General features: G+C 43.8%; 1 protein-coding gene across 1 annotated transcript in view; it reads left to right on the forward strand.

The window, feature by feature from the left end:
• Window positions 1-27,868, forward strand: part of FAM107A (family with sequence similarity 107 member A) — a 47,973-nt gene that overhangs the window by 15,031 nt on the left and 5,074 nt on the right. Inside the window, exons 2-3 of the mRNA XM_030206498.1 lie at window positions 18,062-18,236; window positions 26,798-26,954. Of these exons, the coding sequence (XP_030062358.1) occupies window positions 18,062-18,236; window positions 26,798-26,954 (332 nt within the window). The remainder of the gene's footprint in view (window positions 1-18,061; window positions 18,237-26,797; window positions 26,955-27,868) is intronic.

Here is a 27,868-nt window from a genome sequence, read left to right on the forward strand (position 1 = left end):
AGGTGGGGCCACGGGAGCCTGGGTCCCTGCAAATTTCTTCTGGGCCCCCGGTTTTGCTGGCAGGGGTCCCCAACCCCCACCATCTGAAGCCTTCTTCAGCGCCGGTTTCTGGCGCAGCCACGTTCACTGCCCTGCTCTTTCTTCTTGCTGACGTCCTCCTGTGCATGCTCCTTTACGTGAAACTAAGCATGCAAAGGCTTTGGTTAGCAGGGGGTGGGGACTCCCACCAGCAAAGGTATTTGCTTTTGTTGGAGGGGAGCGATGAGGTGGTGAGGGGAAGCGGCAAGGAGGTGAGGAGGAGTGACGAGGAGGTGGGGGGAGCGACGAGGCGGTGGGGGAGCAAAGCGATGGGGCGGCAAACTAAAATGTGCCCCCCACCACCACCTCGGGCTCTGTCCCCCTCCCACCGTGAGGTCTGACTACACCCCTGATATCAAATCCATGACCCTTTACCCTTTTACAGGCTCTGCTCTTAAACTGAGTGGCAACTCGGTCCCCACCATTTTAGGTGTTAAGAGAAAACTAATTGGAACAGTTGTATCAGATGGCATGCATAACAAATATTATTGCGGCCATGACTCTAAATCTTTAATCAGGACTCTGTCAGAACTGACAGCTGAGCAGGAAGCACTTTGATGAAAACACATTCCATTTCAAGACTGGGAGATAACACCATATGTAATCACAGTTGCTGCCAACCAGCAAGGAACAAGACTTGGTACTGAGAGGAAAGCTGCTTCTTTCCCTGCCCAATGAGTAGAAAGACAGAGGGAGATAACAGATGGCTAAAGAACTAAACCTTTAATTGAGAAGCTATGGGATTTGGGGGTTTCATATCATACCTAATTGGTCCATTACTGGCTATAATCAAGGACCCTGGTTTTCTGCACCAGTTTTGAAATGGCAGCGGACAGCACTGTGCAACTCTATGTGATAACGATAAGAGTTATGTCATCTATGACGGTCTTCCACTATGAGGAAGGCAAGGGAGCTATTTAAAGATACTAAAAAAGGTAGGTATGAATGATTGTCATTTGGAATAATGCATACTACAGAACAGATGTGCATTTCATTTATGGACTTTAGATCTAATTACTTATTGTCCAAAGCTGAGCTGTGTTTAGATATTGTAGGTATTTCCCCGCTCAAGAGGGTTTATAATCTTAGTCTGCTCCTGAGGCAATGGAAAATAAAGGGACTTGCCTGAAGTCGGAGGGAGTGGTCAGTAAAAGCAGTGAGATTTGAACTGATTTTACTGAGTCTCAGATCATTCTGCTACTCCTCCATACTGTCTCAACATCTACTGCACTAATTCATGACATGTTGGAAGAGCCTTGATATGTGGTGCTAAACCTAAAATCAAGCCCGTGTGTTATAAAGTTACAGGCAGTCTCACCCAGTCTCCTTCCAGTTTACCAGGAGCACACAATCTTGCCTTCCCATACACAAACATTTGGGACTTTTTTAACCCAATAACAGAGGAGGACCTTGATAAAATCTTGAGAGGCCTTTGACCAAACCACCGGTTCCGCTGACCCTAGGCAGGGACCGCAAAGAAGATGCCACAAAAATTGTGAACTCCTCTCTTTCAACTACCAACAGCTTGAAAAAGATACTGATGTATCCTCTGCTAAAGAAGAACAACTTAGCTCAAAGGTTACTGGTCAGCATCTAATATCCCATTTCTAAGAAATATTGTAGAAAAGTCTAAATTCAGGTCAACAACTGTATAGAAGAGAGAAACTGGCTAGATCTGTGTCACTCTGGATTCAGACTCGGTTATGGAATAGGGACAGTCATCATGTCCCTACTAGATGACCTTCATAGAAACCAAGACAGGGGATTCACCTTGGTACTAGTGCTGCTGGATGTCTCAGCAGCTTTTGACACTGTGAACCACAATATCATGCTAGCACAACTTGCAGAACCACGTATCAGTGGCACAGTTCTTGCCTGGTTCAGATCCCATCTGTCAGATAGGCAACAATTCATATTGTTTGGCAGCATCTCATTACTATTGTGGGGTACCACAAGGATAGATACTGTCACCTATTTGGTTTATTATCTACCTCAAGCCACTAGCCAAGCTGATTCAGTCAATGGACACTCAGTTTTACATTTGTGCAGGTGATATGCAGTTACTTATACCCACTGAACCAGATGTACCTACAGCCCTAAAAACAACTGGATACCTGTTTAACAAGAGTTAAAGAATGGAGTAAAAAAAAACAACAAACTTTGCCTGAACCCAAGTAAAATTGAGCTCCTGTGGGTCCCTAACACAAGCGGTTACATAGGTGACATCACAATCCCTTTTGGGAGCTACAAACTCCCCCTTAAATCACAGATCAGGAGCCTTGGGGTACAGCTAGATGTAACACTTGTGCTCATCCCCCAAACCTTTAACAGCTGCCTCTGTCATCTGTGACAGCTACACTGGGATTCACACCATGATAACATCAAGGTTGAATTACTGTAATGCACTCTACATTAGTGTGATTACAAAGGATTTGCACTAGCTCCCATTAATTTAAAAGACTACAGCATGACTGATGGAAGATTGTAAGTGACACGATCACATCACTTCATTTCTGCAAAAGATTCACTGGCTACAGGTACAAATACAGGACTAAATTAAGAACTCCATCTCTGAACTGCAAGACTCTTGAAAGAAATGGGCCAGAGTACTTGAAGACTGGATCTCTCTCTACACACCTCCAAGATCACTAAGATCTTCCCAAGGGAAATCACAGGATGTGATACTCCCCAATAAACCTTCGCTTAACGCAAGACTATCTCTACTTCAGGATGCAGGCAAAAGCTTGGCTCGTTTCCTGAGCCTTCAATGGAAGATGCGACTAACTAACTAGTGACATACACAAGGACTATCACCAGCTGTACGTACTGTAGCAGGACCTCCTTATCTACTTCTGCTGTAGCTGAGATCATTTTCTTGCACTTTTTCTGATTCCAGGCACAATTTTTCCTTAAGCTAGTCACCTTAATTTTCTATCTAACTCCTGTTATTCTATCTTATCTGTCTATCTGTTCCACCTCCACTTATACCCTATGTAAGATGTTTGAATGTGTATTGAGTTGACATCATAAATACCATACTGTACCATAAAATGTACTATTATTTGAATATGTTTACTGCTGCAATTATCTATTGTCTATGTCCAACTTTATAACAGGTCAAGGGATTGTAGTATGTCTCTCCCACTCACAATACCATTGTGTTTAGATGCGGCTTACTCTTGTTGCATGCTGCCTTGGGTGAACATCTTCAAAAAGGCAATAAATAAATCCTAAAGTTAACATTTTCAGATTAACTTTCAAGATTCACCTGAAAATGTACCTCTTTACTAAGGCTTTTAGAACATCTTAAGTTTGTTCTGTGGTCTATCTAGCAATTAGTCATGATGCCTTTGCTTTACAGTGCTTAGTAAATCCAAGTTTATTGTGTCACTGTAAAGACTCGACACTGCCGTGTTTCGGCCAACTGGCCTGCGTCAGGAGTCTATAGAATCTCTCATAGACGTCTTGGATGAAAAGAACGAAATTGCTTGGAAAAGATGAAAGCCAGTATATAGACTGGTATAGTAGAGTCGGAAACACTGCTCCGGATAAAACATCAGTCTTATCTTTCTGAAAAAGACTGATGTTTTATCTGGAGCAGTGTTTCTGACGCTACTATAGGAATGGGTTGAGAACCTGGGGAAGTAGATTCAGTTCCCACAATTGCTCCCTGTGACCCTGGGCAAGTCACATGACCCTCCATTGTGCGAGGTACAAAACCTAGATTGTCTAATCCATCCCCCCCCCACACACACCCTTTATAGAGTAGGCTCAGAACAAATGCCATAGACAGTGCATTTCGTAGAAACCCTGTTTTATGTTTAATGCAGTTTAGCAAAGGGGCCTCTTAATCATCATCTCAGGTACAAAATTTAGATTCTAAGCTCTGTGGGAATAGGAAAATACTAATGTACCTGAATGTTCACTCTCATGAATCTTCCTCTACCCCCATCCCGCTCTCTGTTGGAGTTCCTCAAGGGTCTGTCCTTGGACCCCTTCTCTTCTCAATCTACACCTCTTCCCTGGGCTCACTGATCTCATCTCATGGTTTCCAATATCATCTCTATGCTGACGACACCCAGCTCTATCTCTCCACACTAGACATCACTGCGGAAACCCAGGCCAAAGTATCGGCCTGCTTATCTGACATTGCTGCCTGGATGTCCAACCGCCACCTGAAACTGAACATGGACAAGACCGAGCTCATTGTCTTTCCACCCAAACCCACTTCTCCTCTCCCTCCACTGTCTATCTCAATCGATAACACCCTAATCCTCCCCGTCTCATCTGCCCGCAACCTCGGAGTCATCTTCGACTCCTCCCTCTCCTTCTCTGCACATATCCAACAGACAGCCAAGACATAAGTACATAAGTACATAAGTAGTGCCATACTGGGAAAGACCAAAGGTCCATCTAGCCCAGCATCCTGTCACCGACAGTGGCCAATCCAGGTCAAGGGCACCTGGCACGCTCCCCAAACGTAAAAACATTCCAGACAAGTTATACCTAAAAATGCGGAATTTTTCCAAGTCCATTTAATAGCGGTCTATGGACTTGTCCTTTAGGAATCTATCTAACCCCTTTTTAAACTCCGTCAAGCTAACCGCCCGTACCACGTTCTCCGGCAACGAATTCCAGAGTCTAATTACACGTTGGGTGAAGAAAAATTTTCTCCGATTCGTTTTAAATTTACCACACTGTAGCTTCAACTCATGCCCTCTAGTCCTAGTATTTTTGGATAGCGTGAACAGTCGCTTCACATCCACCCGATCCATTCCACTCATTATTTTATACACTTCTATCATATCTCCCCTCAGCCGTCTCTTCTCCAAGCTGAAAAGCCCTAGCCTTCTCAGCCTCTCTTCATAGGAAAGTCGTCCCATCCCCACTATCATTTTCGTCGCCCTTCGCTGTACCTTTTCCAATTCTACTATATCTTTTTTGAGATACGGAGACCAGTACTGAACACAATACTCCAGGTGCGGTCGCACCATGGAGCGATACAACGGCATTATAACATCCGCACACCTGCCGCTTCTTTCTTTATAACATCAGCAAAATTTGCCCCTTCCTCTCTGAGCACACCACCCAAACTCTCATCCACTGCCTCATTACCTCTCGCCTTGACTACTGTAACCTGCTCCTCACTGGCCTCCCACTTAGCCATCTATCCCCCCTTCAATCCGTTCAGAACTCTGCTGCGCGTCTTATCTTCCGTCTGGACCGTTATACTCATATCACCCCTCTCCTCAAATCACTTCACTGGCTTCCGATCAGGTACCGCATTCAGTTCAAGCTTCTCCTACTAACCTACAAATGCACTCGTTCTGCAACCCCTCATTACCTCTCTACCCTCATCTCCCCTTACGTTCCTACCCGAAACCTCTGCTCACAGGACAAATCCCTCCTCTCAGTATCCTTCTCCACCACCACCAACTCCAGGCTCCGCCCTTTCTGCCTCGCCTCTCCCTATGCTTGGAATAAACTCCCTGAGCCCATACACCAAGCCCTCTCCCTACCCATCTTCAAATCCCTACTCAAAACCCACCTCTTCAATGTCGCATTCGGCACCTAACCATTATACCTCTATTCAAGAAATCTAGACTGCCCAACTTGACATTTCGTCCTTTAGATTGTAAGCTCCTTTGAGCAGGGACTATCCTTATTTGTAAAACTGTACAGCGCTGCGTAACCCTAGTAGCGCTTTAGAAATGTTAAGTAGTAGTAGTAGTGAATGTCAATCCCCATTTGCTAAATCTAAAAAATAAAAATAACCAATCACTTAGTATCCTTTCTTAAAAAAGGGAAGTCACCCTGCTGTACACCTGCTGTACATATTATAAAAGGTCACTGCCATTCAGCCAATCAGATTTTTTACAGGCTAATGCCTGCTTGCTCATAAACATAGAGACACATACACATTAAATTTGCTGATGACACAAAATTATTCAAAGTCGTTAACTCGCGACAGGATTGTGAAAAATTACAGAAGGACCTTACAAGACTGGGAGACTGGGCGGCTAAATGGCAGATGACGTTTAATGTGAGCAAGTGCAAGGTGATGCATGTGGAAAAAAAGAACCCGAATTATAGCTACGTCATGCAAGGTTCCACGTTAGGAGTTACGGACCATGAAAGGGATCTGGGTGTCGTCGTCGATAATACACTAAAACCTTCTGCTCAGTGTGCTGCTGCGGCTCGAAAAGCGAATAGAATGTTGGGTATTATTAGGAAAGGTATGGAAAACAGGTGTGAGGATGTTATAATGCCGTTATATCGCTCCATGGTGCGACTGCACCTTGAGTATTGTGTTCAATTCTGGTCGCCGCATCTCAAGAAAGATATAGTGGAATTGGAAAAGGTGCAGCGAAGGGCCACTAAAATGATAGCGGGGATGGGACGACTTCCCTATGAAGAAAGACTAAGGAGGCTAGGGCTTTTCAGCTTGGAGAAGAGACGGCTGAGGGGAGACATGATAGAGGTATATAAAATAATGAGTGGAGTGGAACAGGTGGATGTGAAGCGTCTGTTCACGCTTTCCAAAAATACTAGGACTAGGGGGCATGCGATGAAACTACAGTGTAGTAAATTTAAAACAAATCAGAGAAAATTTTTCTTCACCCAACGTGTAATTAAACTCTGGAATTCGTTGCCGGAGAACGTGGTGAAGGCTGTTAGCTTAGCAGAGTTTAAAAGGGGGTTAGACGGTTTCCTAAAGGACAAGTCCATAAACCGCTACTAAATGGACTTGGGAAAAATCCACAATTCCGGGAATAACATGTATAGAATGTTTGTACGTTTGGGAAGCTTGCCAGGCGCCCTTGGCCTGGATTGGCCGCTGTCATGGACAGGATGCTGGGCTCGATGGACCCTTGGTCTTTTCCCAGTGTGGCATTACTTATGTACTTATTCTTCATATTACATTGTTTTTCTTATTCTCAGTTCTGATAGTCTGTTTCTAAATAGTCTGCCTCATTGTAATGTAAGCAGGTGCTTTTAATGAGCCTTCTAGATTGTGCATGCTGCTAAGATGGGTAAAAAAAAACACTGGTGGATCAGAGAAAGGATATTGGGCTTGATGGACCTTCTTAGGTTCTTATTTAAATGTTATATTCCATTGGTAGATTCTTCCCTCAGCTGCCACGAACACCTTCTTGCAATTTGACAAAAAGTGTGCTCGATGTGGAAGCCTTGCATACTTCTAGCTGGACAGAAATGGGGCAACTATCAGCCAAGGTTTTTTACCAGGGGTATATGGCTTTGAAAACTGACCCTCCACTCCCCCCCCCCCTGAAGATGCAAAGGATGACAATGAAACCAAGGTCAAGATGCTGTCTCTCAGCAAAAGTACTTAATAAGCTTTATAAGAAGACAAGGGTTTGTAGCATGTCTCTCCCACTCTACCATTGTGTTAGATGTGGCATAAGTGAAATATTGGTTGCTATAGTAGCGATTCAATTTTATTGTCAAGCCATGAGTAAATATTTGCATAAAACTTGCCTAACTTGTTGGAATGTGTCTTGTGCCTTCCTCAAGGGCACTGAAGGGAGTTCACGTTTGGTTTACAACTTTTTATTCATTCAAAGTGTTATTAAGAATTAAACCCAGCAATACTTCTTGAACTGATCTTCTCTTATTTTACTTGGGAATGCAGACCTGCCAAGTCTCCTACATTGATCAGGAGACTCCCACTTTGGAGGACCATTTCCCACCTAAAATCAGGAAACGCTTGCAGAATGTCGGGGACTCAGGAGCAAAACAAACCACCAGAGTGGAAACAGCCAACCACAGTCTTCAAGGTGATCAAAAAAGTTTTTATTTATCCAATGTATACCATTGCTGATGAACTAAACCCAAAACAGGCTGTGTTTCGGAACTCAAAGCCTTTGTCAGGGGTTCTTAAAAGCCAGCAATGTTTTCATAAATATGGATAATAAATAGAATATTAAGTTTTAAAAGCTTAGCACAGAGAGTCGGCAAAAAGAATCAAAAAGATGCCTACACTCAAGTCAGCAACCTGACAAAGACTTTGAGTGCTGAAACACGGCCCATGCTGGGTTTAGTTCATCAGCATTGGTATACATTGGATAAAGCAACACCTTTTTGATCACCTTGAAGATTGTGGTTTGTTATTTCTACTCTGGTGGTTTCTCTTCAACTGTTTTTGGAACATTCTGTTTTCCTGGTCTTGTGGACTCGGGAGCAAACCAGTTAGGTCCTGACATTCAAACGAAGCAGAGCTCCTAAATCTGTGCCCTGTTTTCAGCCAAATGTACGAGCTTACGTTTTCACCTGAAATTTTATCTTAATTTCGGAGCTTAAAAATAACAAGGGTAATATTCAGCCCATGGCACTAAGCAGCCTGTAAGCCACTTCCATCATGGGGTATTCAATGCTGGGGCATGTGTGGCTCCTGGTATTGAATATCTGGGTATGTGTGCTGATCCGAAACTTAACTAGGCACTGGCCAACAGGGGCGTAGCCAGACACCCAAATTTGGGTGGGCTTGGGTCCAAGATGGGTGGGCAGAAGAATTCTACCGTGTCCCACAAGTGATTTGATCTTTCCCTCTCTCGCCTGCATGCCATATGGACTCTCTAACAATCCCCTCCCCCACGTACCTTTTAAATAACCAATTTTCACTGGCAGCAAGCAGCAACTAATACACACTGCTAATGTTGGCCCCACAGCCTTCCCTCTGATGCAACTTCCTGTTTCCGCATAGGCAGAAATACATCAAAGGGAAGGCTGTGGGGCCGGTGCGAACAGTATGCATCAGTTGCTGCTCGCTGTATGTGAAGATCTGCTATTTACAAGGTATGCAGGAGGTACAGTTGTTGAGAGTTTTTGGCTGGTGGGGCTTAGGGATCCCTGCCAGCCACAGCACAGGTGTGCTGCTACTGGGTGGGCCTGGGCCCACCCGGGCCCATCCTTGGCTACGCCACTGCAGTGGCCAATATTCAGACCGACACTTTATAAACTTGGCTTATAAAGTTAGGACAACCTTTTAGTTTTGCTAATTTTATGTGCTTACTTAGCCAGTTAGGGTCAGATTCAGGAAATGGCATCTAAAATCTAGACGTGTCCGATCAAAGCACCTAGCGCTATTCCATATAATGCATCTAAAGTTAGATATGGTTTATAGAATAGCGCATAGGACCAGGGAAAGCGCTACATTTAAGGCGTATTCCCACGAATTCTATAACAATGTGTGTAAATTCGAGTAATGCCCCCGACATGCCCACACTCCTCCTAAAGCCACACCCCCTTTTCACCTATGCGTATTAGAATTTACGCACACCTCCTTTTAGAATATGCCTAAAATTATGTGCATGTAAATTCTAATTATTGACCATTAGTGATGATAATTGGTTGTTATCAGCCAATTATCATCACTGATTGGCTCATTACTCAATTCAGTAGTGCACGTAATTTGGGTGCGTGACAATTTAACGCATGCTACTCACCGCACCGTATATAGAATCCGGGGGTTAACAGCTGAACATCACTATCTTGCAAGTACTGACTCTGCCCAAGCTCAGCTCCTGAACTGCTCCTAACCTAACCAGTTAGGGAATGGCTGGTTAGCAGAGATATTCAGCAGCCCTCCCAATTAAGGGCCACTGAATATCAGCGGCTGGCCAGCTCAGCGGGTTTCACCGGACAGAAGCCTCTCCTGCCCCATGAAACCCTTTTGAATATTGATCCCTATTGTTCATTTGTCCAGATTTATTTATTTATTTATTATCTCATTTGTACCCCACGTTTTCCCAACAGCGTCAGGAGCCTAGTACTTACAATTAGTGCTAAATTACTACTAGAAACATAGAAACATGATGGCAGATAAAGGCCATATGACCCATCCAGTCTGCCCATCATTTGTAACCCCTAATTCTTCCTGTTCCTAAGCGATCCCACATGCTTATCCCATGCCTTTTTAAATTCTGGAACAGTCCTCGACTCCACCACCTCCACCGGGAGGCCATTCCACGCCTCCACCACCCTTTCTGTGAAATAATACTTTCTTAGGTTACTCCTAAGCCTATTCCCTCTTAACTTTGTCGTATGCCCCCTCATTCTAGAGCTCTCCTTCATTTGAAAAAGGCTCTCTTCCTGTGCATAAATGCCCCTGAGATATTTAAATGTCTCTATCATGTCTCCTCTCTCCCTCCTCTCTTCCAGCGTATATATGTTGAGGTTCATTAGCCTGTCCCTATAACTTTTGCATTCAAGACTGCTTACTAATTTCGTAGCCGCCCTCTGGACCAACTCCATCCTGTTTATATCTTTCCTTAGGTGCAGTCTCCAGACCTGCACGCAGTACTCCAAATGGGGCCTCACCAGAGACTTATACAACTGCACTATCACCTCCTTTTTCCTGCTGGTCATGCCTCTCTTTATGCACCCAAGCATCCTTCTGGCTTTGGCCGTCGCTTTTTCTACCTGTTTGAAAGCTTTAAGGTCGTCAGACACAATCACCCCCAAGTCCCGCTCTTCTTTCGCACACTGAAGCACCCTATACTGTACCGTTCCCTTGGATTTTTGCGACCCAAGTGCATGACCCTGCATTTTTTGGGATTAAACCTTAGTTGCCAAATATCGGACCATTCCTCTAGCTTCGCTAGGTCCTTCCTCATGTCATTCACACCCTCCAGGGTGTCCACCCTGTTGCAGAGTTTAGTATCATCCACAAAGAGACAAACCTTACTAAGCCGCAGTACAAATCAGCAGGCAGTAAACGCCCAGACGCCTATAGGAATATGTCATCTCAGCATTTACTGCCAGCTGATTTGTATCGCGGCTTAGTAAAAGACCCCCTAAGTTTTTTTCTCCACCCTATAGTCACCCCTGTTGCTATCCCACTGCTTATGCTCCTAAATTTAGGATTTTAGTGAAATGTTGAGTCTAAATTCAGGCACTTGGAAAAAAAAGCCAGTTTAGGAGCATAAGTCCATTAATTATCAACAGTCCAGAAGACCTTGACTCCAGAAGTGTATGGTTCAAAATTCACATTAACGGTGGGGGGAGGCAGGGCTGGTGGTTGGGAGGTGGGGCTAGTGCTGAGCAGACTTCTACAGTCTGTGCCCTGAAAATGGCAGATACAAATCAAGGTAAGGTATACACAAAAAGTAGCACATATGAGTTTATCTTGTTGGGCAGACTGGATGGACTGTGCAGGTCTTTTTCTGCCGTCATCTACTATGTATATAACATAGACCTCTCACACTGCCTTAGTCAAGGTCTTCTGGACTGTTGATTTTGGGCAAGTTAGAAGATTCGAGACAGTTTGGCATCAGAAATGAGGTGAGGGAATGTTGATGATGTGGAGCGAATGAATGAAGGTTGCTGGATGTTTCCTTTTGTTGTTCCTATGAATATATTCTAAGGACTTCAGATCACAGGCAATTAACTGGTAGCTGGGCAGTTGCATCCCACTAACATATGGTTTATGTAGGAAATAACAATGCAAGTTACCTTACCAGATGGTTTATGGCTCAACCAGTTTTTAATATGAGTTTGCTTAATATATTAATAAAATTGTTCAGCTATAGTTTTGATGATGTAATTCAGGGCCCCTTTTATAAAGTGGCAGTAAGCCCAATGCAGGCTTACCGCTCGCTAAAAAGGAAGTACCGCTGGCTACTGCAGTAGTTCCCACCTCCAGCATGTGTCATATCCGGCGGTAATTGGGCAGTGCCACGTGCTGCCTGATTACCACCAGATTAGTGCAGGAGCCCTTACCGATGGTGGTAAGAGCTACCCCCCCCCCCCAAAAAAAAAATGGCCATGTGGCATGTGCCTCGTTAGCCACACGGCCATTTCTTGAAAAAAAGAAAGACACACCTTTTACCCGCAGCGGTAAAAGAGGCCCTCTGCGTGTGTCAAAAACATGCACTGATGCCAGCTCAAGCCCCCTTCTGCTGCAGCTTGGTAAAAATGGCCCTCAATGATTTAGTATTTGAATATGTATATTGATTTGTTACATTTGTACCCTGTGTTTTCCCACTCATGGCAGGCTCAATGCAGCTTACATGGGGCAATGGAGGGTTAAGTGACTTGCCCAGAGTCACAAGGAGCTGCCTGTGCTCAAATGGGAATTGAACTCAGTTCCCCAGGACCAAAGTCCACCACCCTAACCACTAGGCCACTCCTCCACTCCTAGTTATTAGAGATATCCTGAAACCCTGACCTATTTGCAGCTCTCAAGGACCGAACTTGTGCATGGGGGTGTATTATTAGTGTTTATCAGTTAAAACCTAAAATCAGAAGCCGGGTTCACTTCATTCTTCATATGGGACTGTGTGCTCATGCTGTGAAGTGCTGGCCAGTGCTGAGAAAATCAATACTTTTTTTTCTCTCTCTCTTAATCTCTTTAGGCAGATTGCCAATTTAACTCAGAATTTTTTCCTGTAACAATTATTTCTCTCTTTATTTGCTCAAAATTCGGTCAACCCCTGTCAGGCACTGATGAATAAATTTAGACTGCAGACAATACTGAAAACAAAGACTTTCAATTCTGAAATGAACCTAGAACTGCAGGAATCTCTGTGCCCACAGCACTTAAAGCAAATACAAACTTAAGCTTTTATTCAGTCAATACAAAAGACATCCCATGCACTGAAATACTTGAATAAAAAGCAAATCTAGGGGGGAGGGGGGAGAGAGAGGGAGAAATACATATGCATGCAGGAAATTGTCAAGCTTATTTTATTTCTATGTAGTCATTCTGAATTATTTTTAATGCTATTGCAGTATAATGGATCTCATAATATTATAGAAACATGATGGCAGATAAGAGCCAAACGGCCCATCCAGTCTGCCCATCCACAGCAATCACTATCTCCTCCTTTTCCTAAGAGATCAGACGTGTCTGTCCCACGCTTTCCTAAATTCAGATACAGTCCTCGTCTCCACCACCTCACCGGGAGGTAATTCCATGTGTCCACCACCCTTTCTGTGAAAAAGTATTTCCTTAGTTTACTCCTGAGCCTATAACCTCTTAACTTCATCCTGTGCCCTCCCATTCCAGAGTTTCCATCATTTGAAAGAGGCTCATCTCCTGTACATTAATGCCACAGAGGTATTTAAATGTCTCTATCATATCTCCTCTCTCTCACCCTTCTTCCAAAGTATATGACAATTTACTCTTCAGTATAGGTTTGCATTCATTTGTGAAAAAAAAAGTCCAGAAATGTCATAACTCAGAAAAGGTAATAGTTGCCATGCCAACAATTTTCCTACATCTTAAACCTGTTCTCACTGCTCCCCAAACATGAATTATAAGTAAAAAAATATATAATTCAGCCACTGTGTATTGGAAAAGTATGTATATTGTGAGGTTCTAACCTTTTACATCACGACATGAAAGGAAGTGACATGGACAACTTAAGCCAGTGTTTCCCCTTCAAAATGGCTGCCCTGACATCTAGTGGCAGTCTCATAGAACTTCAGTAGTACTGCGAGGCTGTCACTATAGGGGGAGTTGTGATGGATGGGAGCGAATGGGAGGAAGGGAGTGAAATGCTGTTCCAGGTAGGGGGGGGGGGGGGGAGCTGAGAGGAGGATAACAATGCTCTTTCAAAGGGTGGTTGTTTGAAGCCCAATGCTCTATCACTGACTGTATTGTAATATGTTCAAACCTCTCTCCAGATTATATTTCTGGCTTGTCTACATTATAATCTGATTGCACCTCTCTCCATAGTGTAATCTGTTTGAACCTCTCCATGTATTGTTTTTCTGACTTTTTTACACTGTAATCAGTTTGCATCTTCTGTACTGTAATCCCAGTGATATGTTACTGGTCTCTTTACAATGTAATCCGCTTTGAACCTTTCAAGGTGTAACAGAATATAAGCACTAAGGTGCGCTGAAAAATGGCTTGCGGCAATCCATTTTTCAGCGCACCTGTAAAAAAGACTTTTTTAAAAAAATTTTGCTGAAAATGGACATGCAGCAAAATCAAAATTGCCATACGTCCATTTTGGGTCTGCGACCTCACCACCAGCTATTGACCTAGCAGTAAAGACTCACATAAGTATTGCCATACTGGGAAAGACCAAAGGTCCATCGAGCCCAGCATCCTGTTTCCAACAGTGGTCAATCCAGGTCACAAATACCTGGCAAGATCCCAAAAATGTACAAAACATTTTATAATGCTTATCCCAGAAATAGTGGATTTTCCCCAGTCCATTTAATAACGATCTATGGACTTTTCCTTTAGAAAGCTGTCCAAACCTTTTTTAAACTCTGCTAAGCTAACTGCCTTTACCACTTTCTCTGGCAACGAATTCCACATTGAGTGAAGAAAATTTTTCTCTGATTCGTTTTAAATTTATTACGCAGTAACCAAGCAGTAATGACCTATGCGCGTCAAGTGCCACTTGGCACGCATCCGATATGCGTGACCCAAAAAAAATTATTTTTCGGATGCATGCCAAAAATGAAATTACCGCAAGAGCCATGCAGTAGCTGGGCGGTAACTCCATTTTGGCGCCCATTGGGCACGCATAGACGCTTACACGGCTTAGTAAAAGGGTCCCAAAGTAAAGTATCTGAGCAATTTATTGTATTGCTCCATCCCTCTGGAATGCCCTCCTGCCCCAAATTCGTTTGGAATGATCATATTCCAAATTGCAACTAGCCCTGAAGCCGTATTTGTTCCAGAGGGCATCTGGAGACACTGTGTCAAATGGCAGCGGGGCGTTGCGAGTCCATTGACCCACTTAACTTTCCTTTGCTATTTGTGTAAATGGTTTCTTTCCTGTTTTAAATTCTTTCCTTTTATGCATTTGAAAACTCAGAGGGGAAAACGATCAAGGTCCATATTTTTTCAAAACTTTAGCAAATACTGCTTCATTCTAATGTTCATCCTCAGAACTTGTCAGCAGTATTGTCATTAGTAGGTAGCGAATCAAAAATTATATCAAGCAGTCTTTAAAAATACACTCTTGCTATATGTGTGAGGAGTGGCCTAGTGGTTAGAGCACCAATCTTGCAATCCAGAGGTGGCCGGTTCAAATCCCACTGCTGCTCCTTGTGATCTTGGGCAAATCACTTAACCCTCCATTTCCTCAGGTACAAGCTTAGGTTGTGAGCCCTCCTGGGACAGAGAAATATCCAGAGTATTTGAATGTAATTCACCTTGAGCTACTACTGAAAAAGGTGTGAGCACAATCTAAATAAATATTGAAGATTCTACATGGACTGCTGCTGAGTGACCTAGTGGTTAGAGCACTGGTCTTGCAATCCAGAGGTGGCTGGTTCAAATCCCACTGCTGTTCCTTGTGATCTTGAGCAAGTCACTTAACTCTCTATTGCCTCAGGGCAAGATGGACAGAGAACTATCCAGAGTACCTGAATGTAACTCACCTTGAGCTACTACTGAAAAAGGTGTGAGCAAAATCCAAATAAATAATTTGGAGTCATTTTTCTCAGAATTCCACTTTTTGGATGTTGATCATTCTTCCCTCTTACTCTTCATTTGTTATTTTAATTTACTTTATAAACTGCCCTATAATGTTTGCTAGAAGGGTAGTTTATTCAGTCTAATTAAATCATAAACCATAAATATTCAGCCAGCAGCGTTCAGTGATTTTGTTTTTCGTCACTGCTGGGTTTATGGAATGCTGTATGTTTTGTGTTTTATTGTATACTACTACTACTTAGCATTTCTATAGCGCTGCCAGGGTTACGCAGCGCTGTACAAGTTTAAACATGGGGAAGGATGGTCCCTGCTCAAGAGAGCTTACAATCTAAAGGTAACAAGCTATGTAGTCAGTGTAGAGTGGCTAGGCACCAAAAGCAAGGGAGAAGAGATGGGCTTTGAGTAAGGACTTGAAAATGGGCAGGGAGGGTGCATGGCGTATGGGCTCGGGAAGTCTGTTCCAGGCATAAGGTGAGGCGAGGCAGAAGGGGCGGAGTCTGGAGTTAGCAGTGGTGGAGAAGGGTACAGATAGGAGTGATTTGTCCTGAGAGTGGAGGTTACGGGTAGAGTATGTTTTAGTTTTGAGTTATGTATTAATCTTTATGAGTGGAAGTTGTAACCCGCTTAGATGTATTGGATAGGAGGAATATAAATTTGATAAATAAATAAATAAATAAATATTCAGTGCCAGGCTATGTTGCGACATTGGCATTAAATATCCAGGTATGTGCAGGCAGCTGGCACTTAACCAGAGTGCTGACGTTCAGTCCTTAACCAGTTAAGTAAAACAAGCCAAAGGTAGGACTACTATTTATGTGGTCCAATTTGGCTGGTTAACTTAACCTGTTAAGGGCTGATTATCCAGTTAAGTGCCAACTCCTCCCTGACTCTGCGCCTCGATGGCCCACAGAATAGCTGGCTTCCATTTTCGTGGTTAGAGGAGTATTCAGTGGAAGTATTCAGATAAGTGCAGCTGACTATCCTGAAATAGGCAGCTGACTGCTATTTAACTGGTTAGAAACCAGTTGAATGGTTTTGAGTATTGGTCTCATAGGAGCCCTTTTACTAAAGTTGTGCACGTTCTAACGGAATTAGCATGTTAAGAAACCCATAGGTATAAAATAGGCTTCTTAGCATGTAGCATGTTCTAATTCCATTAGCTCACGCTAAGCTTTAGTAAAAGGGCCCCTTACCTTCCCCCCTCCCTTTTACAAAGCTACGCTAGTGGCTGCAGATGCGAGATTGCTGACACAGTCCCTTCAAGTGTACCAAAGGCGGAACGGGGCATGGTTAACAAATGGGCATCCTCGGCCGATAATGGAAAAAAGAAGGGTGTCCCTCATGAGCATTTGGACAACTTGGTCCATTTTGTTTCACGACCAAGCATCAAAAAGGTGCCTAAACTGACCAGATGACCACCGGAGCGAAACAGGGATGACCTCCCCTGACTTCCCCAGTGGTCACTAACCACCTCCCACCCCGAATAAAAAACAACTTCAAAAACTTTTGTCTTTTTTTTTTTTAGAGTATGTCCTTCACTATGCCTTCGTACCTGCAACGGCGAGTACGTCCTTCCCTGTGACAACAGTTGAGGACGTCCTTCCCTGTGACAGCGTCCAAAATGTGCATGTTTCTGTGAGAAGGACATCCATGCCTTTGCTATGCCTCTGACACCCTCATTCTTTCTTTCTTTCTTTCTTTATTTATTTATTTGGATTTTGGATCACAAGTAGCAGCAGTGGGATTTGAACCGACCAGTGCTCTAACCACTAGGCCACTCTGCCACTCCACTCCCTTGGGGGGGGGGGGGAAGTATGCAGGTCCCTGGGGGGGAGGTATGTGTGTGTCAGCGGAGGCATAACGAAGGCATGGACATCCTTCTTTCAAACATTTTGGATGTCCTCAACTGCCCCCCACAGGGATGGCTCAAGAGAGTGGAGTAGAGTGGAGGAGTGGCAGAGTGGCCTAGTGGTTAGAGCACTGGTCTTGCAATCTAGAGGTGGCCGGTTCAAATAGCAAAGGCATGGACGTCCTTCTAACAGAAACATCCACATTTTGGACCTGCCGTCGCTTCCCCTCCTTAGGAAGGAAATCGTGTGCAAATGAGCTAACAGCGAGCAGCTCATTTGCATGTAATTTCCTTCATGCATACCCATTCCTTTCCGGATTGGTAAGGGAAGAGCTTTTTCCATTCAGTTAGTGGGACCAATGCACTACGAATGCTGGCTCCTTCCATGACCAAATGGCTTGGATTTGGTTGTTTCTGAGATGGGCATCCTCGCTTTCCATTATCGCCGAATACTGGGGACGACCATCTCTAAGGTCAACCTAAATTTCATGATTTGGGAGTCCCCGACCGTATTATTGAAACGAAAGATGGACGTCCATCTTGTTTCGATAATACGGGTTGCCCCGCCCCTTTACGGGGCCATCCTTAGAACTGGGTGCCCTTAGAGATGGGCCCCCCTGTTCGATTATGCCCCTCCATGTGACCTAGAAGACTAAGGTCTGATTTGACTTGTATTCTGTACATTTAATGATTTATTTTTCTCGTAACAGCTTCTATGTACACTGACCTACAGAGAGAGCGGTCTGATCTTGAAAGTATCATCACTCATCCTGATTACCTAGAAGCAAATCCTGAACTTATCAAGCCAAAAAAGCTTATAAATCCGGTGAAAGCTTCCAAAAGCCACCAGGAGCTACACAGAGAACTGCTTATGAACCACAAAAGGTGAGCAGAGAAACCCTCCGTCACTAACCAATTTCACTGGAATGTGTCATGGATGCTGCCCATACTACCAAGTCACTAGGCAAGCACTGGAATTCCAGCTACATTATAATTCAGCTGGATGTTGCTGTGCCATTTAAGATCTAGCTTGATTCAAGAAGCATTTTTGCCATAAACACAGACTGGGAAAAAATGCTTTAGTGAATCTGACGTAAAAAATGATCAACATTTATTCACATTTAGAGGAACATCATGATTTTGAACATCTAAGAACATAAAAATAGCCATATTGGGTCAGACCAATGGTCCATCTAGCCCAGTATCCTGATTCCAACAGTGGCCAAGAAAGGTTACAAGTACCTGGCAGAAACCCAATTAGTAGCAACATTCCATGCTACCAATCCCGGAGCAAGCAGTGGCTTCCCCCATGTCCATCTCAATAGCAGACTATGGACTTTTCCTCCAGGAACTTGTCCAAACCTTTTTTTTAAACCCAGATACGTTAACCACCGTTACCACATCCTCTGGCAACACGTTCCAGAGCTTAACTATTCTTTCAGTGAAAAAATATTTCCTCCTATATTACATTCTTTTATTACATTCCAAAAATGAGATGAAAAATGTCAGTGGTAAATGAGGGCAGATAAAATCCAAATGGCCCATTCAGTCTACCCAGCTGAGATTTGTCCACTTTAGATAAATTTCCAATGCAACCCAACACCAGCTCACCCATGTCTTCTACCCAGTGCGTTTTTTCTAGCGAAAAAGGTGCCGGTACTCAAATGCCAGGCCACCCTTCAGGGGTGGGGTGATCACTGAGGGACCCTCCCCACAATAGCCAGGCCCCCTGCAACCAGTCACAGAATCTATGACAAGGCAGAATTGGTGTGTAGAGCCTGAGATCTTTCGTTAAAACTTGGGGACCGTGGGTCAATTTTAGTAGACAATGGAAAAGGTGCCGGTACTCAGTACCCCCTCAAAAAAAAAAGCCCTGCTTCTACATAACCTCGCTCTTTTTCAATATCTAATCCAGTCATGCCCAGAATCTGTTAGCATAAGTACATAAGTAATGCCACACTGGGAAAAGACCAAGGGTCCATCAAGCCCAACATCCTGTCCACGACAGCGGCCAATCCAGGCCAAGGGCATGACAGCCTATCCCAATGCTTCTTCTTGGAGACTCCGTGCAACCCCCAGCCATGAAGGCTTGTATTTTAGATTTAATCCCTCAACGTTCTAAATCCAAGCTAAGGGCAGTTACAATATGTAGGGCCCTGTTTACTAAGGTGAGCTAGCGCTTTTAGCGTGCTGTAACTGTGTAGATGCCCATAGTAATATTATAGGCATCTACGCGGTTAGCACACGCTAACCACACTAACGCACCTCTAGCACAACTTAGTGAACAGGGCCCCAAGTTCTTTATCTAAATTGCTCCGGGCACTAATATCCATCTTAACTGTTTAATAGACTTTAGTAAAAGGGGCCCTATATTATATGTCCGGTGCTGAAAATCAGTCCTAAATTCCTAACTTTTTTCCACTTCCTAAAACTGCCCCAATGGCCATCAACATTTTAAGCTCCCGATGCTCCTAAATTTACACAGTGACCTGTAGTAAATTTTCCAAAGGGGCCAACATGGGTTCCTCTCAAAAGGGCCGTTTTAATACGCCGTGGCAAAATCCAGGCTTAGAGTATCCTAATGAGGGACTTTCCTGCATGCTAAGCCTATTTTTACCATGGCCCAAAAAAAGGGCTTTTTTTTTTTTTTGCAGGTCCTGCATTAATTTTTTCAATAGGATGTGGGACTTGCAAAAATATTAACGCAGGGTCACTTTTATAAAAGTGCGGCAGAGGTAGCGTCGGCTTGGCATACAGCGATTCGGCCCTACCGCTGGGCTCCCATGGTTCTGACTCCCACCATGCACCAATTCCGGACTAGGAAATAGTTTCTAGCACCGTGTGTGTGCCCAGTGGCAATCAGGCAGCACCGTGTGCTGCCCAGTTCCTGCTGGGCTACCAGCAGTGCCCCTACCACCTCATAAATAGGAGACAGTATGAGCTCTCCCAGGAAATGGTCATGTGTGTTTAACTTACCGCACGGTCATTTCCTTCCTTTTACCTGCAGTGCTAAAAGGGGGGTCTTGGCGCACAGCAAACCCACATGCCGATGCCACCGCGGGCCCCTTTTACCGCTGTTTGATAAAAGGACCCCTTAATCCCTTGTTAACCAGTTAGCATACGATAATCCAGCTCATTTTCGAAAGAGATCCCCAGCCATCTTCCGACACAAATCGGGAGATGGCCGGCGATCTCCTGAACCCGGCCAAATCAGTATAATCGAAAGCCGATTTTGGTAGGCACCAACTGCTTGCCATCGCGGAGCCGGCGAAACTTCAAGGGGGCGTGTCGGTAGGGTAGTGAAGGCAGGATGGGGGCGGGACAGGGGCATGCTCATGAGATGGCTGGCTTTGCCCGATAATGGAAATAAAAAAGCCAGGCTTGACGAGCATTTTGCTGGCTTTACTTGGTCCCTTTTTTTTCACGACCAAGCTTCACAAAGGAGCCCCAACTGACCAAATGACCACCGGAGGGAATCGGGGATCACCTCTCCTTACTCCCCCAGTGGTCACCAACCCCCTCCCACCCAAAAAAAACAAAAAAAACAAAAAACTTTTTTGCCAACCTCTATGCCAGCCTGAAATGTCATACCCAGCTCCCTGACAGCAGTATGCAAGTCCCTGGAGCAGTTTTTAGTGGGTGCAGTACACTTCAGGCAGGTGGACCCAGACCCATCCCCCCCCCCTACCTGTTACACTTGTGGTGGTAAATGGGAGCCCTCCAACCCCCCCCCCAAACCCACTGTACCCACATGTAGGTGCCCCCCCTTCATCCCTTAGGACTATGGTAGTGTTGTAAAGTTGTGGGTAGTGGGTTTTGGGGGGGATTTGGGGGGCTCAGCACACAAGGTAAGTGAGCTATGTACCTGGGAGCTATTGTTATTTTTTTTTTTTTTTTTTTTAGAAGTGCCCCCTAGGGTGCCCGGTTGATGTCCTGGCATGTGAGGGGGGCCAGTGCACTACAAATGCTGGCTCCTCCCACGACCAAATGCCTTGCATTTTGCCGGGTTTGAGATGGCCGGGCCCGGTTTCCATTATGGCTGAAAAACGAAGCCGGCCATCTCCTCTATACCCGGCGATCGATTTAGCCGGCTCTAACCATATTTCGAAAATATGGTTGGCTCTGCCCCCTTGCGGCACCGGCTCCGAAGATGGCCAGCCAGCTATTTGGCCGACGCCGTTTGATTATGCCCCTCAATGTGAACTTGCTTGCTGGGTAGTGCTTCCAAGCCCTCTCCAGCTATGACACGACTCCTAAAAAAAATGTATAAAAATAGTTTACATGAGGTTACCTCATGCAAACAGAAGACATTTAAGCACATCCTGTAGTAAACCTTTTGGGGGCCAACTAAGACCATATTAGTGTTTAGCGCACTTACGGGTCTGTTTACCATTTTAGCAAGCGGTAAGCCCACATATGCACTAACATGTGTCACTCCATTATATTTTATATATTCACCTATCTACATACTAGTAAACGTTTTTCAAACATGACGCCATCGTCCAGGAAACTTTGAGAGAGTAAGAAGTGAAAGAACACATTCATCACAGGCACATTGTTGGCATTCAACATGACATTTCAGTAGCAGTCCTCAGAGCCTCAAAATAATGACTGTTTGCAAGCACATTAAAGCTTTACCTTTCCTCCAGTAATTGTAAACGGGAAGAGAACAGAACAGAAACGAGTGGCAGAAATAATGAGAAACCAGGTCAATTAAAATATTTAGCTTGGCAAACCATCAAAGTAATCAGTGTGATGTTTCTTTGGGCTGTAACAGTAACTGAGTTGGAGATTGTTCTTAATATGTGTTAGCTGGTTATTTGCACAAGAACACGAAGTTCAGATGAGAACTAAGTGGGTGGGGTTTAGAGTCATTGGGTATTTGTCCTTTCAAGTAAGATTTACACCCTCTGAGGCTTTCACCTAAAAGACATTGACGTATGTGTAACATTGTAGCCATTGTATCTTTATGTGCCCAAAGATATGGATATGTTTATTTTCCTGGCATGGAAAATTCAAATACTCAAATTTCACAATAGCTCCAAGACCAGTCTGCTAGGACTATGATGGCTTGATGCTTCCTTCTATAGAAGAATGACCTACGGCAGGTGTTTTCAACTCCAGTCTGATGGGCAGATGATTGAAAGCCCCTTATTTATTTATTTATTTATTTATTTATTTATTTGTTTGTTACATTTGTATCCCACATTTTCCCACCTATTTGAAGGCTCAATGTGGCTTACATAGTACCGTAAAGGCGTTCGCCAACTCCGGTAAAGAACAAATACATAGTGATGTTGTGGTAGAATAAGGTTCACGTGTTACAGACACATATGGGAATCATAGAGAGGAAGAGTTATGTTATGTTCATTACGAGCGTTGGTTTCATTGTGTAGCAGACTTCAGGCATTTGGGTCAGTAGGGTATGCCTTTTTGAACAGGTTGGTTTTTAGTGATTTCCGGAAGTTTAGGTGGTCGTACGTTGTACTCACGGCTTTTGGTAATTCGTTCCACAGTTGTGTGCTTATGTAGGAAAAGCTGGATGCATAAGTTGATTTGTATTTGAGTCCTTTGCAGCTTGGGTAATGGAGATTTAAGTATGTTCTTGTTGATGCGATTATGTTTCTGGTTGGTAGGTCTATGAGGTCTGTCATGTATCCCGGGGTTTCACCGTAGATAATTTTGTGAACCATTGTGCAGATTTTGAAGATAATTCTTTCTTTGATTGGGAGCCAGTGCAGTTTTTCTCGGAGGGGTTTGGCACTTTCGAAATGTGTTTTTCCAAATATAAGCCTGGCTGCCGTGTTTTGAGCGGTCTGTAGTTTCTTTATGATTTGTTCTTTGCATCCTGCATAAATTCCATTGCAGTAGTCTACATGGCTTAGTACCATTGATTGTACCAAGTTGCGAAATGTTTCCCCCGGGAAGAATGGTTTCACATGTTTGAGTTTCCACATTGAGTGGAACATTTTCTTTGTTGTGGAGTTCACTTGGCTCTCTAGTGTAAGGTTTCAGTCGATTGTAACGCCGATGATTTTCAGACTGTCTTAGATAGGGAGGGTGTAGTCTGGGGTGTTTATGTTTGTGGGTTTGTTCGCATTGTGTTGGGATGAGAGGATGAGACAGTATGTTTTTTCCGTATTGAGATTTAGTTGAAATGCATTTGCCCATGAGTCCATGTTGTTCAAGCTTAGCTTGATTTCATTGGTGTGGTGTGAAGCCCCATCCAGCGCATCCCAGGATGCACTGGGCAGGGCTGGGCACCACCATTTTCGAGGTGGCGCTGATGTAAGAGGAGGGAGGCCATCTCCCTCCTCCAACGAAGGTAGAGGGGTAGGGAAGGACCACTAGACCACCAGATGGGGGGGGATTGACTCGCGGCCCACTGGGCCACCAGGGCTCCATTCATGTAAGGGGATGCCAAGGGAAGTTAGGGGATCTCCAGCCTCCCCTGAACCTGTGTTGGGGGGGTTAGGGGGACTGGAGGTCCACCGGACCTCCAGCCCCCATGTCACTGGGTTAGCGTTGTCGGGTTGGGGTTCCTGCTTCTGTGGGGGGGGGCATGGGCTGCTACATTGGGAGGAATTGGGGTCTGCTAGCATGCAAATGCATGCTGCACATGGCTCACCATTCCTCCCCAATGGTCTACAAACCCTAATGCCAGCTCCGAGCTGGCGTAGGGTTTGCCACGGCCAACAAGCCAATGTTTGGTGCACTGGTTGCTGATCATTGGGGAAGAATAGATTTAGCAAACATTTGCATGCTACTTGCGCTAAGAGCTCTGTTTTGCATGCATTTGCATACTAGTTGCGTTCAGAGCCCGTGAGCGCGTTGTTTCACGCACTCGGGGACTTTGATCATGCAGCAGCAGCAAACACAGGCACTAGTATGGTGCTAACAAACTCTAGCGCCTGCGTTTGCTTCTGATCATCGGCCTATTAGTTCTCAAGGTAACCATGCATTAGCCTTGTTCTTAGACCCAATGTATGCAAATGCCTCTGGTGAATATTTGTTGCAGATATCCTGAAAACCAGATTTGTATTCAGCATAGGAAGCCAGAGCTACATAGAGTAAATTGCGTAATTCTTACCTTATATGGAGAGACTTCATCGTCAGCTGTAGCCAAGTATATCTCTCATGTCATCTTAAGTAGCTGTTAACATATTAGTCATACCTGAATCCTGATGTGTAACCTTTAAACTATTTTAGCCCTAGCACTCTCCCAATTAGAGACTGATAAAGTATGTGCTGTGTTTACAACATGAAGATTTGATTGAGACTACCAGTATTATTCCAGACCTGCAGCCTCCCCTACCCACCCCCGCACAAAAGGGGCTGGAGAGCCAGTGGACCTCCATCCCACACACAGCAACAAGACTTCCCTAGTGGCCCAGGCTACCAAGGTGGATGACGGGGGGTGCCCACTGGGCCACCAAGAAAACCTTTTTGCGTGGGGGGAGATGGCGGTCCACTTAGTTGATATTTCAGCGACTAAATCTATATGCATCCATTTATACAAACGAAAATGTGGCATATATCCCAGCGCGTAGATTTAGATGCAGTGGGCCATATTCTATAAGTAGGCGTGTAAATTTCAGAATGCCCACGAAATGCCCATTTCCCCGCCCATAACCATGCCCCCTTTTGCCTGCACACATTAGAAGTTTGGTGCACCTTGTTACAGAATATGCTTAGTGAGTTGTGCGCCTAAATTCTAATCAGTGCCAATGAGTGCTCTTTATTGCTTGTTAAGTGCTGTTATCAGCGCTCATTAGCTTATGAAGCCAATTAAGTTGCACACATTGTTATAGAAATCAACATAGACCACTAGGCATGCTGTACAAAATCTGCGGGGTTAGCGCTATTGTATAAAGGACGCAGATGCTTTATATAATAGCTCTCAGCAGTTAAATTTATCAGCACCGATTGTTCAGCACCATTTATAGAATGTAGTCCAGAAGTGTATCCCAGGCAATATAATTCCATTAGGTACATTCTCAGGGTTCATTATTTAATTGATTCTGAGAGTATGACAGTGTATATGTAAAAAAGAAATGCAATAACAGGAGACCTGAAAAGCAGCTTTAACGAAAAAAAATCACTCCCCCTACTGGTATGAAAATGTATTCATTGGAACATCAACATAAAGATGTAATTTATTTCAACAGAATGTCATTTACCCTTTTCATTTCTTTGCCTTAGTTAAGAGCAAAGAACATAATGTAAATGTTCAGACACTTATAAAGACCACTCTGGCCCTTTAAATGTCAAATTGCCAAAGTTATCCATTTTATAAAGGGACATGGTTAGAGGTATTTCAGGGCTTGCCAAACATTGTTCAGCCACTAGATAGAAAACTTGTTTAAATGGCACCAGCCATTGAAAATCTGTATAAAATTAAATAAATAAGATGTCCGTTTAGCTTTACATGGTGGCCATTGGACTGGAAATTGATCTCCTTTTTAATTTGACCTCTAGGGTTTATCTCCATCCTCTTATGCTCTTGTGGCATCTAACTACTGGCGAATTGAACTAAAAGAGAATTAAACCCCAGCAGCCTAATTAACTTCTAAGTATTATAGGTAGTTGTGTAAAGTAATAACAATGATACTGAATTATTTAATAGCAAGCAAAATTTCATTAGATTCTGTTTTGTTTATTAAAACTCACTGTGAGTTAGTATTTTTAGATTCTAGATGCAGTGAGCTTTAACTTCTTTCAAACCCAGTAACACAGTAGATGCAAATAGAGATGGATCAGTTGTCTTATTCACTCTACCCATAGTTTCTGGACCATACTGCCAAGGATATATCCCAGCTGCCAGCCACAGAAACTTGACAGCTGTAAGATACTGTTCCATGTGAGTTTGTGTTGTCATCCTCTTTGTTGTGTGTCGTTAACAAATAAAAATGAGCAGAAAAACATGACATTTTATGTTTTTCAGTTTGCCAATAATAAGGCACACTCTTTGCAAATAATGTGCACTATTTGGAAAGAGGATGCATTCGTAACAACATTGCTCCCTTAATGACAAAATGGCCATGAAAATCCAAATAAAACTAAAATTTCTGTAAATGACATGGCACGAAACTAAAATTTTCCAGCTGCCCATCCCTGGTAGATAAGCATACAAGTTACCATAATTAACCCAACAACCAGCCTCCTCCCCCCCACCCCCCCCCCCCCATCCCTGGTAGATAAGCATACAAGTTACCATAATTAACCCAACAACCAGCCTCCTCTCCTCACTCTCACAGTTTAGCACTTCACTTTGAAAATACTCTACACAGTTACAAAAATGGGCAAAGCTGCTGCCCTAATATCCAGTCACCTAAATTCCCCCTGGCCTTGCTGAACTTTACCAGGACACCACAACCTTAGTCACCTCTTATTATAACAAACCATATGGAGAATTCTTTAGGTCTCACACTGTCTTGCATTTACAGAGGCTTGAGCATCGATAGCAGGCCAGAACTACAGCGAGTGCTTCAGCACAGGCGGCGAGACCAGTTCGTACGTCAGAGAAAGGAGGAGGAAGAGGCCAAGAAACTGCAGTCTCCCTTTGAACAGGAACTGCTGAAGAGGCATCAAAGACTAGAGCAGGTAGGAAACAAAATGTACTATTTGAGCTGGACTACAGAGCCAACCCCCTAATCCCATAAAAGTCGCCAAAGATTGCATGTGCAAATTTAGGCATGCGTCCAATTTCTGTGCGCAATTTAATTGAATAACAAGCCAGTTACCCCCGAATTCTATAACTGGCACCTTAGGTTATGCTCGCTAATTTGGCCACACAGCCTAATTGCACACACAACTTAATTGATTAACAATCCAATCAGTTCTGATAATTGGTACTTAACCAATTAATGCACCAATTGGCTTTAATTAGTATTTACACACACACGTTGTCTGCAGGTATTTAGGCCTGGTTTTAGGTGGCCTAAATGGGCATGCCTAAAGTTTCGTCACAAGAATGGCCGCTAAGCATATTCTATAAACTATGCCTAACTTTAGGCATAGTGTATAGACTTGCGCTAAGCACATGATAATTGGCACCAAATTCTATACATGGCGCCAATTTTTAAGGCGCCATTTATAGAATTTGGCCCTTAGGGCCAATAATTGGCTTTTTTTAACAAGCAATTTGTGGCACTGATTAGATTTAATTGGAACTTATGAGTGTAAATTTAGGTGTGGGACCCACGCCTAAATTTTATTTATAAGTGAAAAAAAGGGGGGGCACAAAAATGGAAGGGTCATGGGCAGAATGGGGGCATTCCTAGCACTTACACGCATTGTTATAGAATAACAGGATACATGCCTAATTTAGGCGCGAATATTTGCACCATGTTTTAGTTACTGCAAATGGCCGTGTCTTGAGTCTCAGGTGTAAGCACTATTCTATAAACCTTGTCTAACTTTAAGCGCAGCTTAAGGAATAGCGCTTTTCTTGGCGCCAACTCTTCCAGACCAAATTACACCAAAATTATTTTTTTAAATGTTAAAACAAAACAATT

This window comes from Microcaecilia unicolor, chromosome 6 (assembly GCF_901765095.1).
Source record: "Microcaecilia unicolor chromosome 6, aMicUni1.1, whole genome shotgun sequence".
Classification (NCBI taxonomy): Eukaryota; Metazoa; Chordata; class Amphibia; order Gymnophiona; family Siphonopidae; genus Microcaecilia; species Microcaecilia unicolor.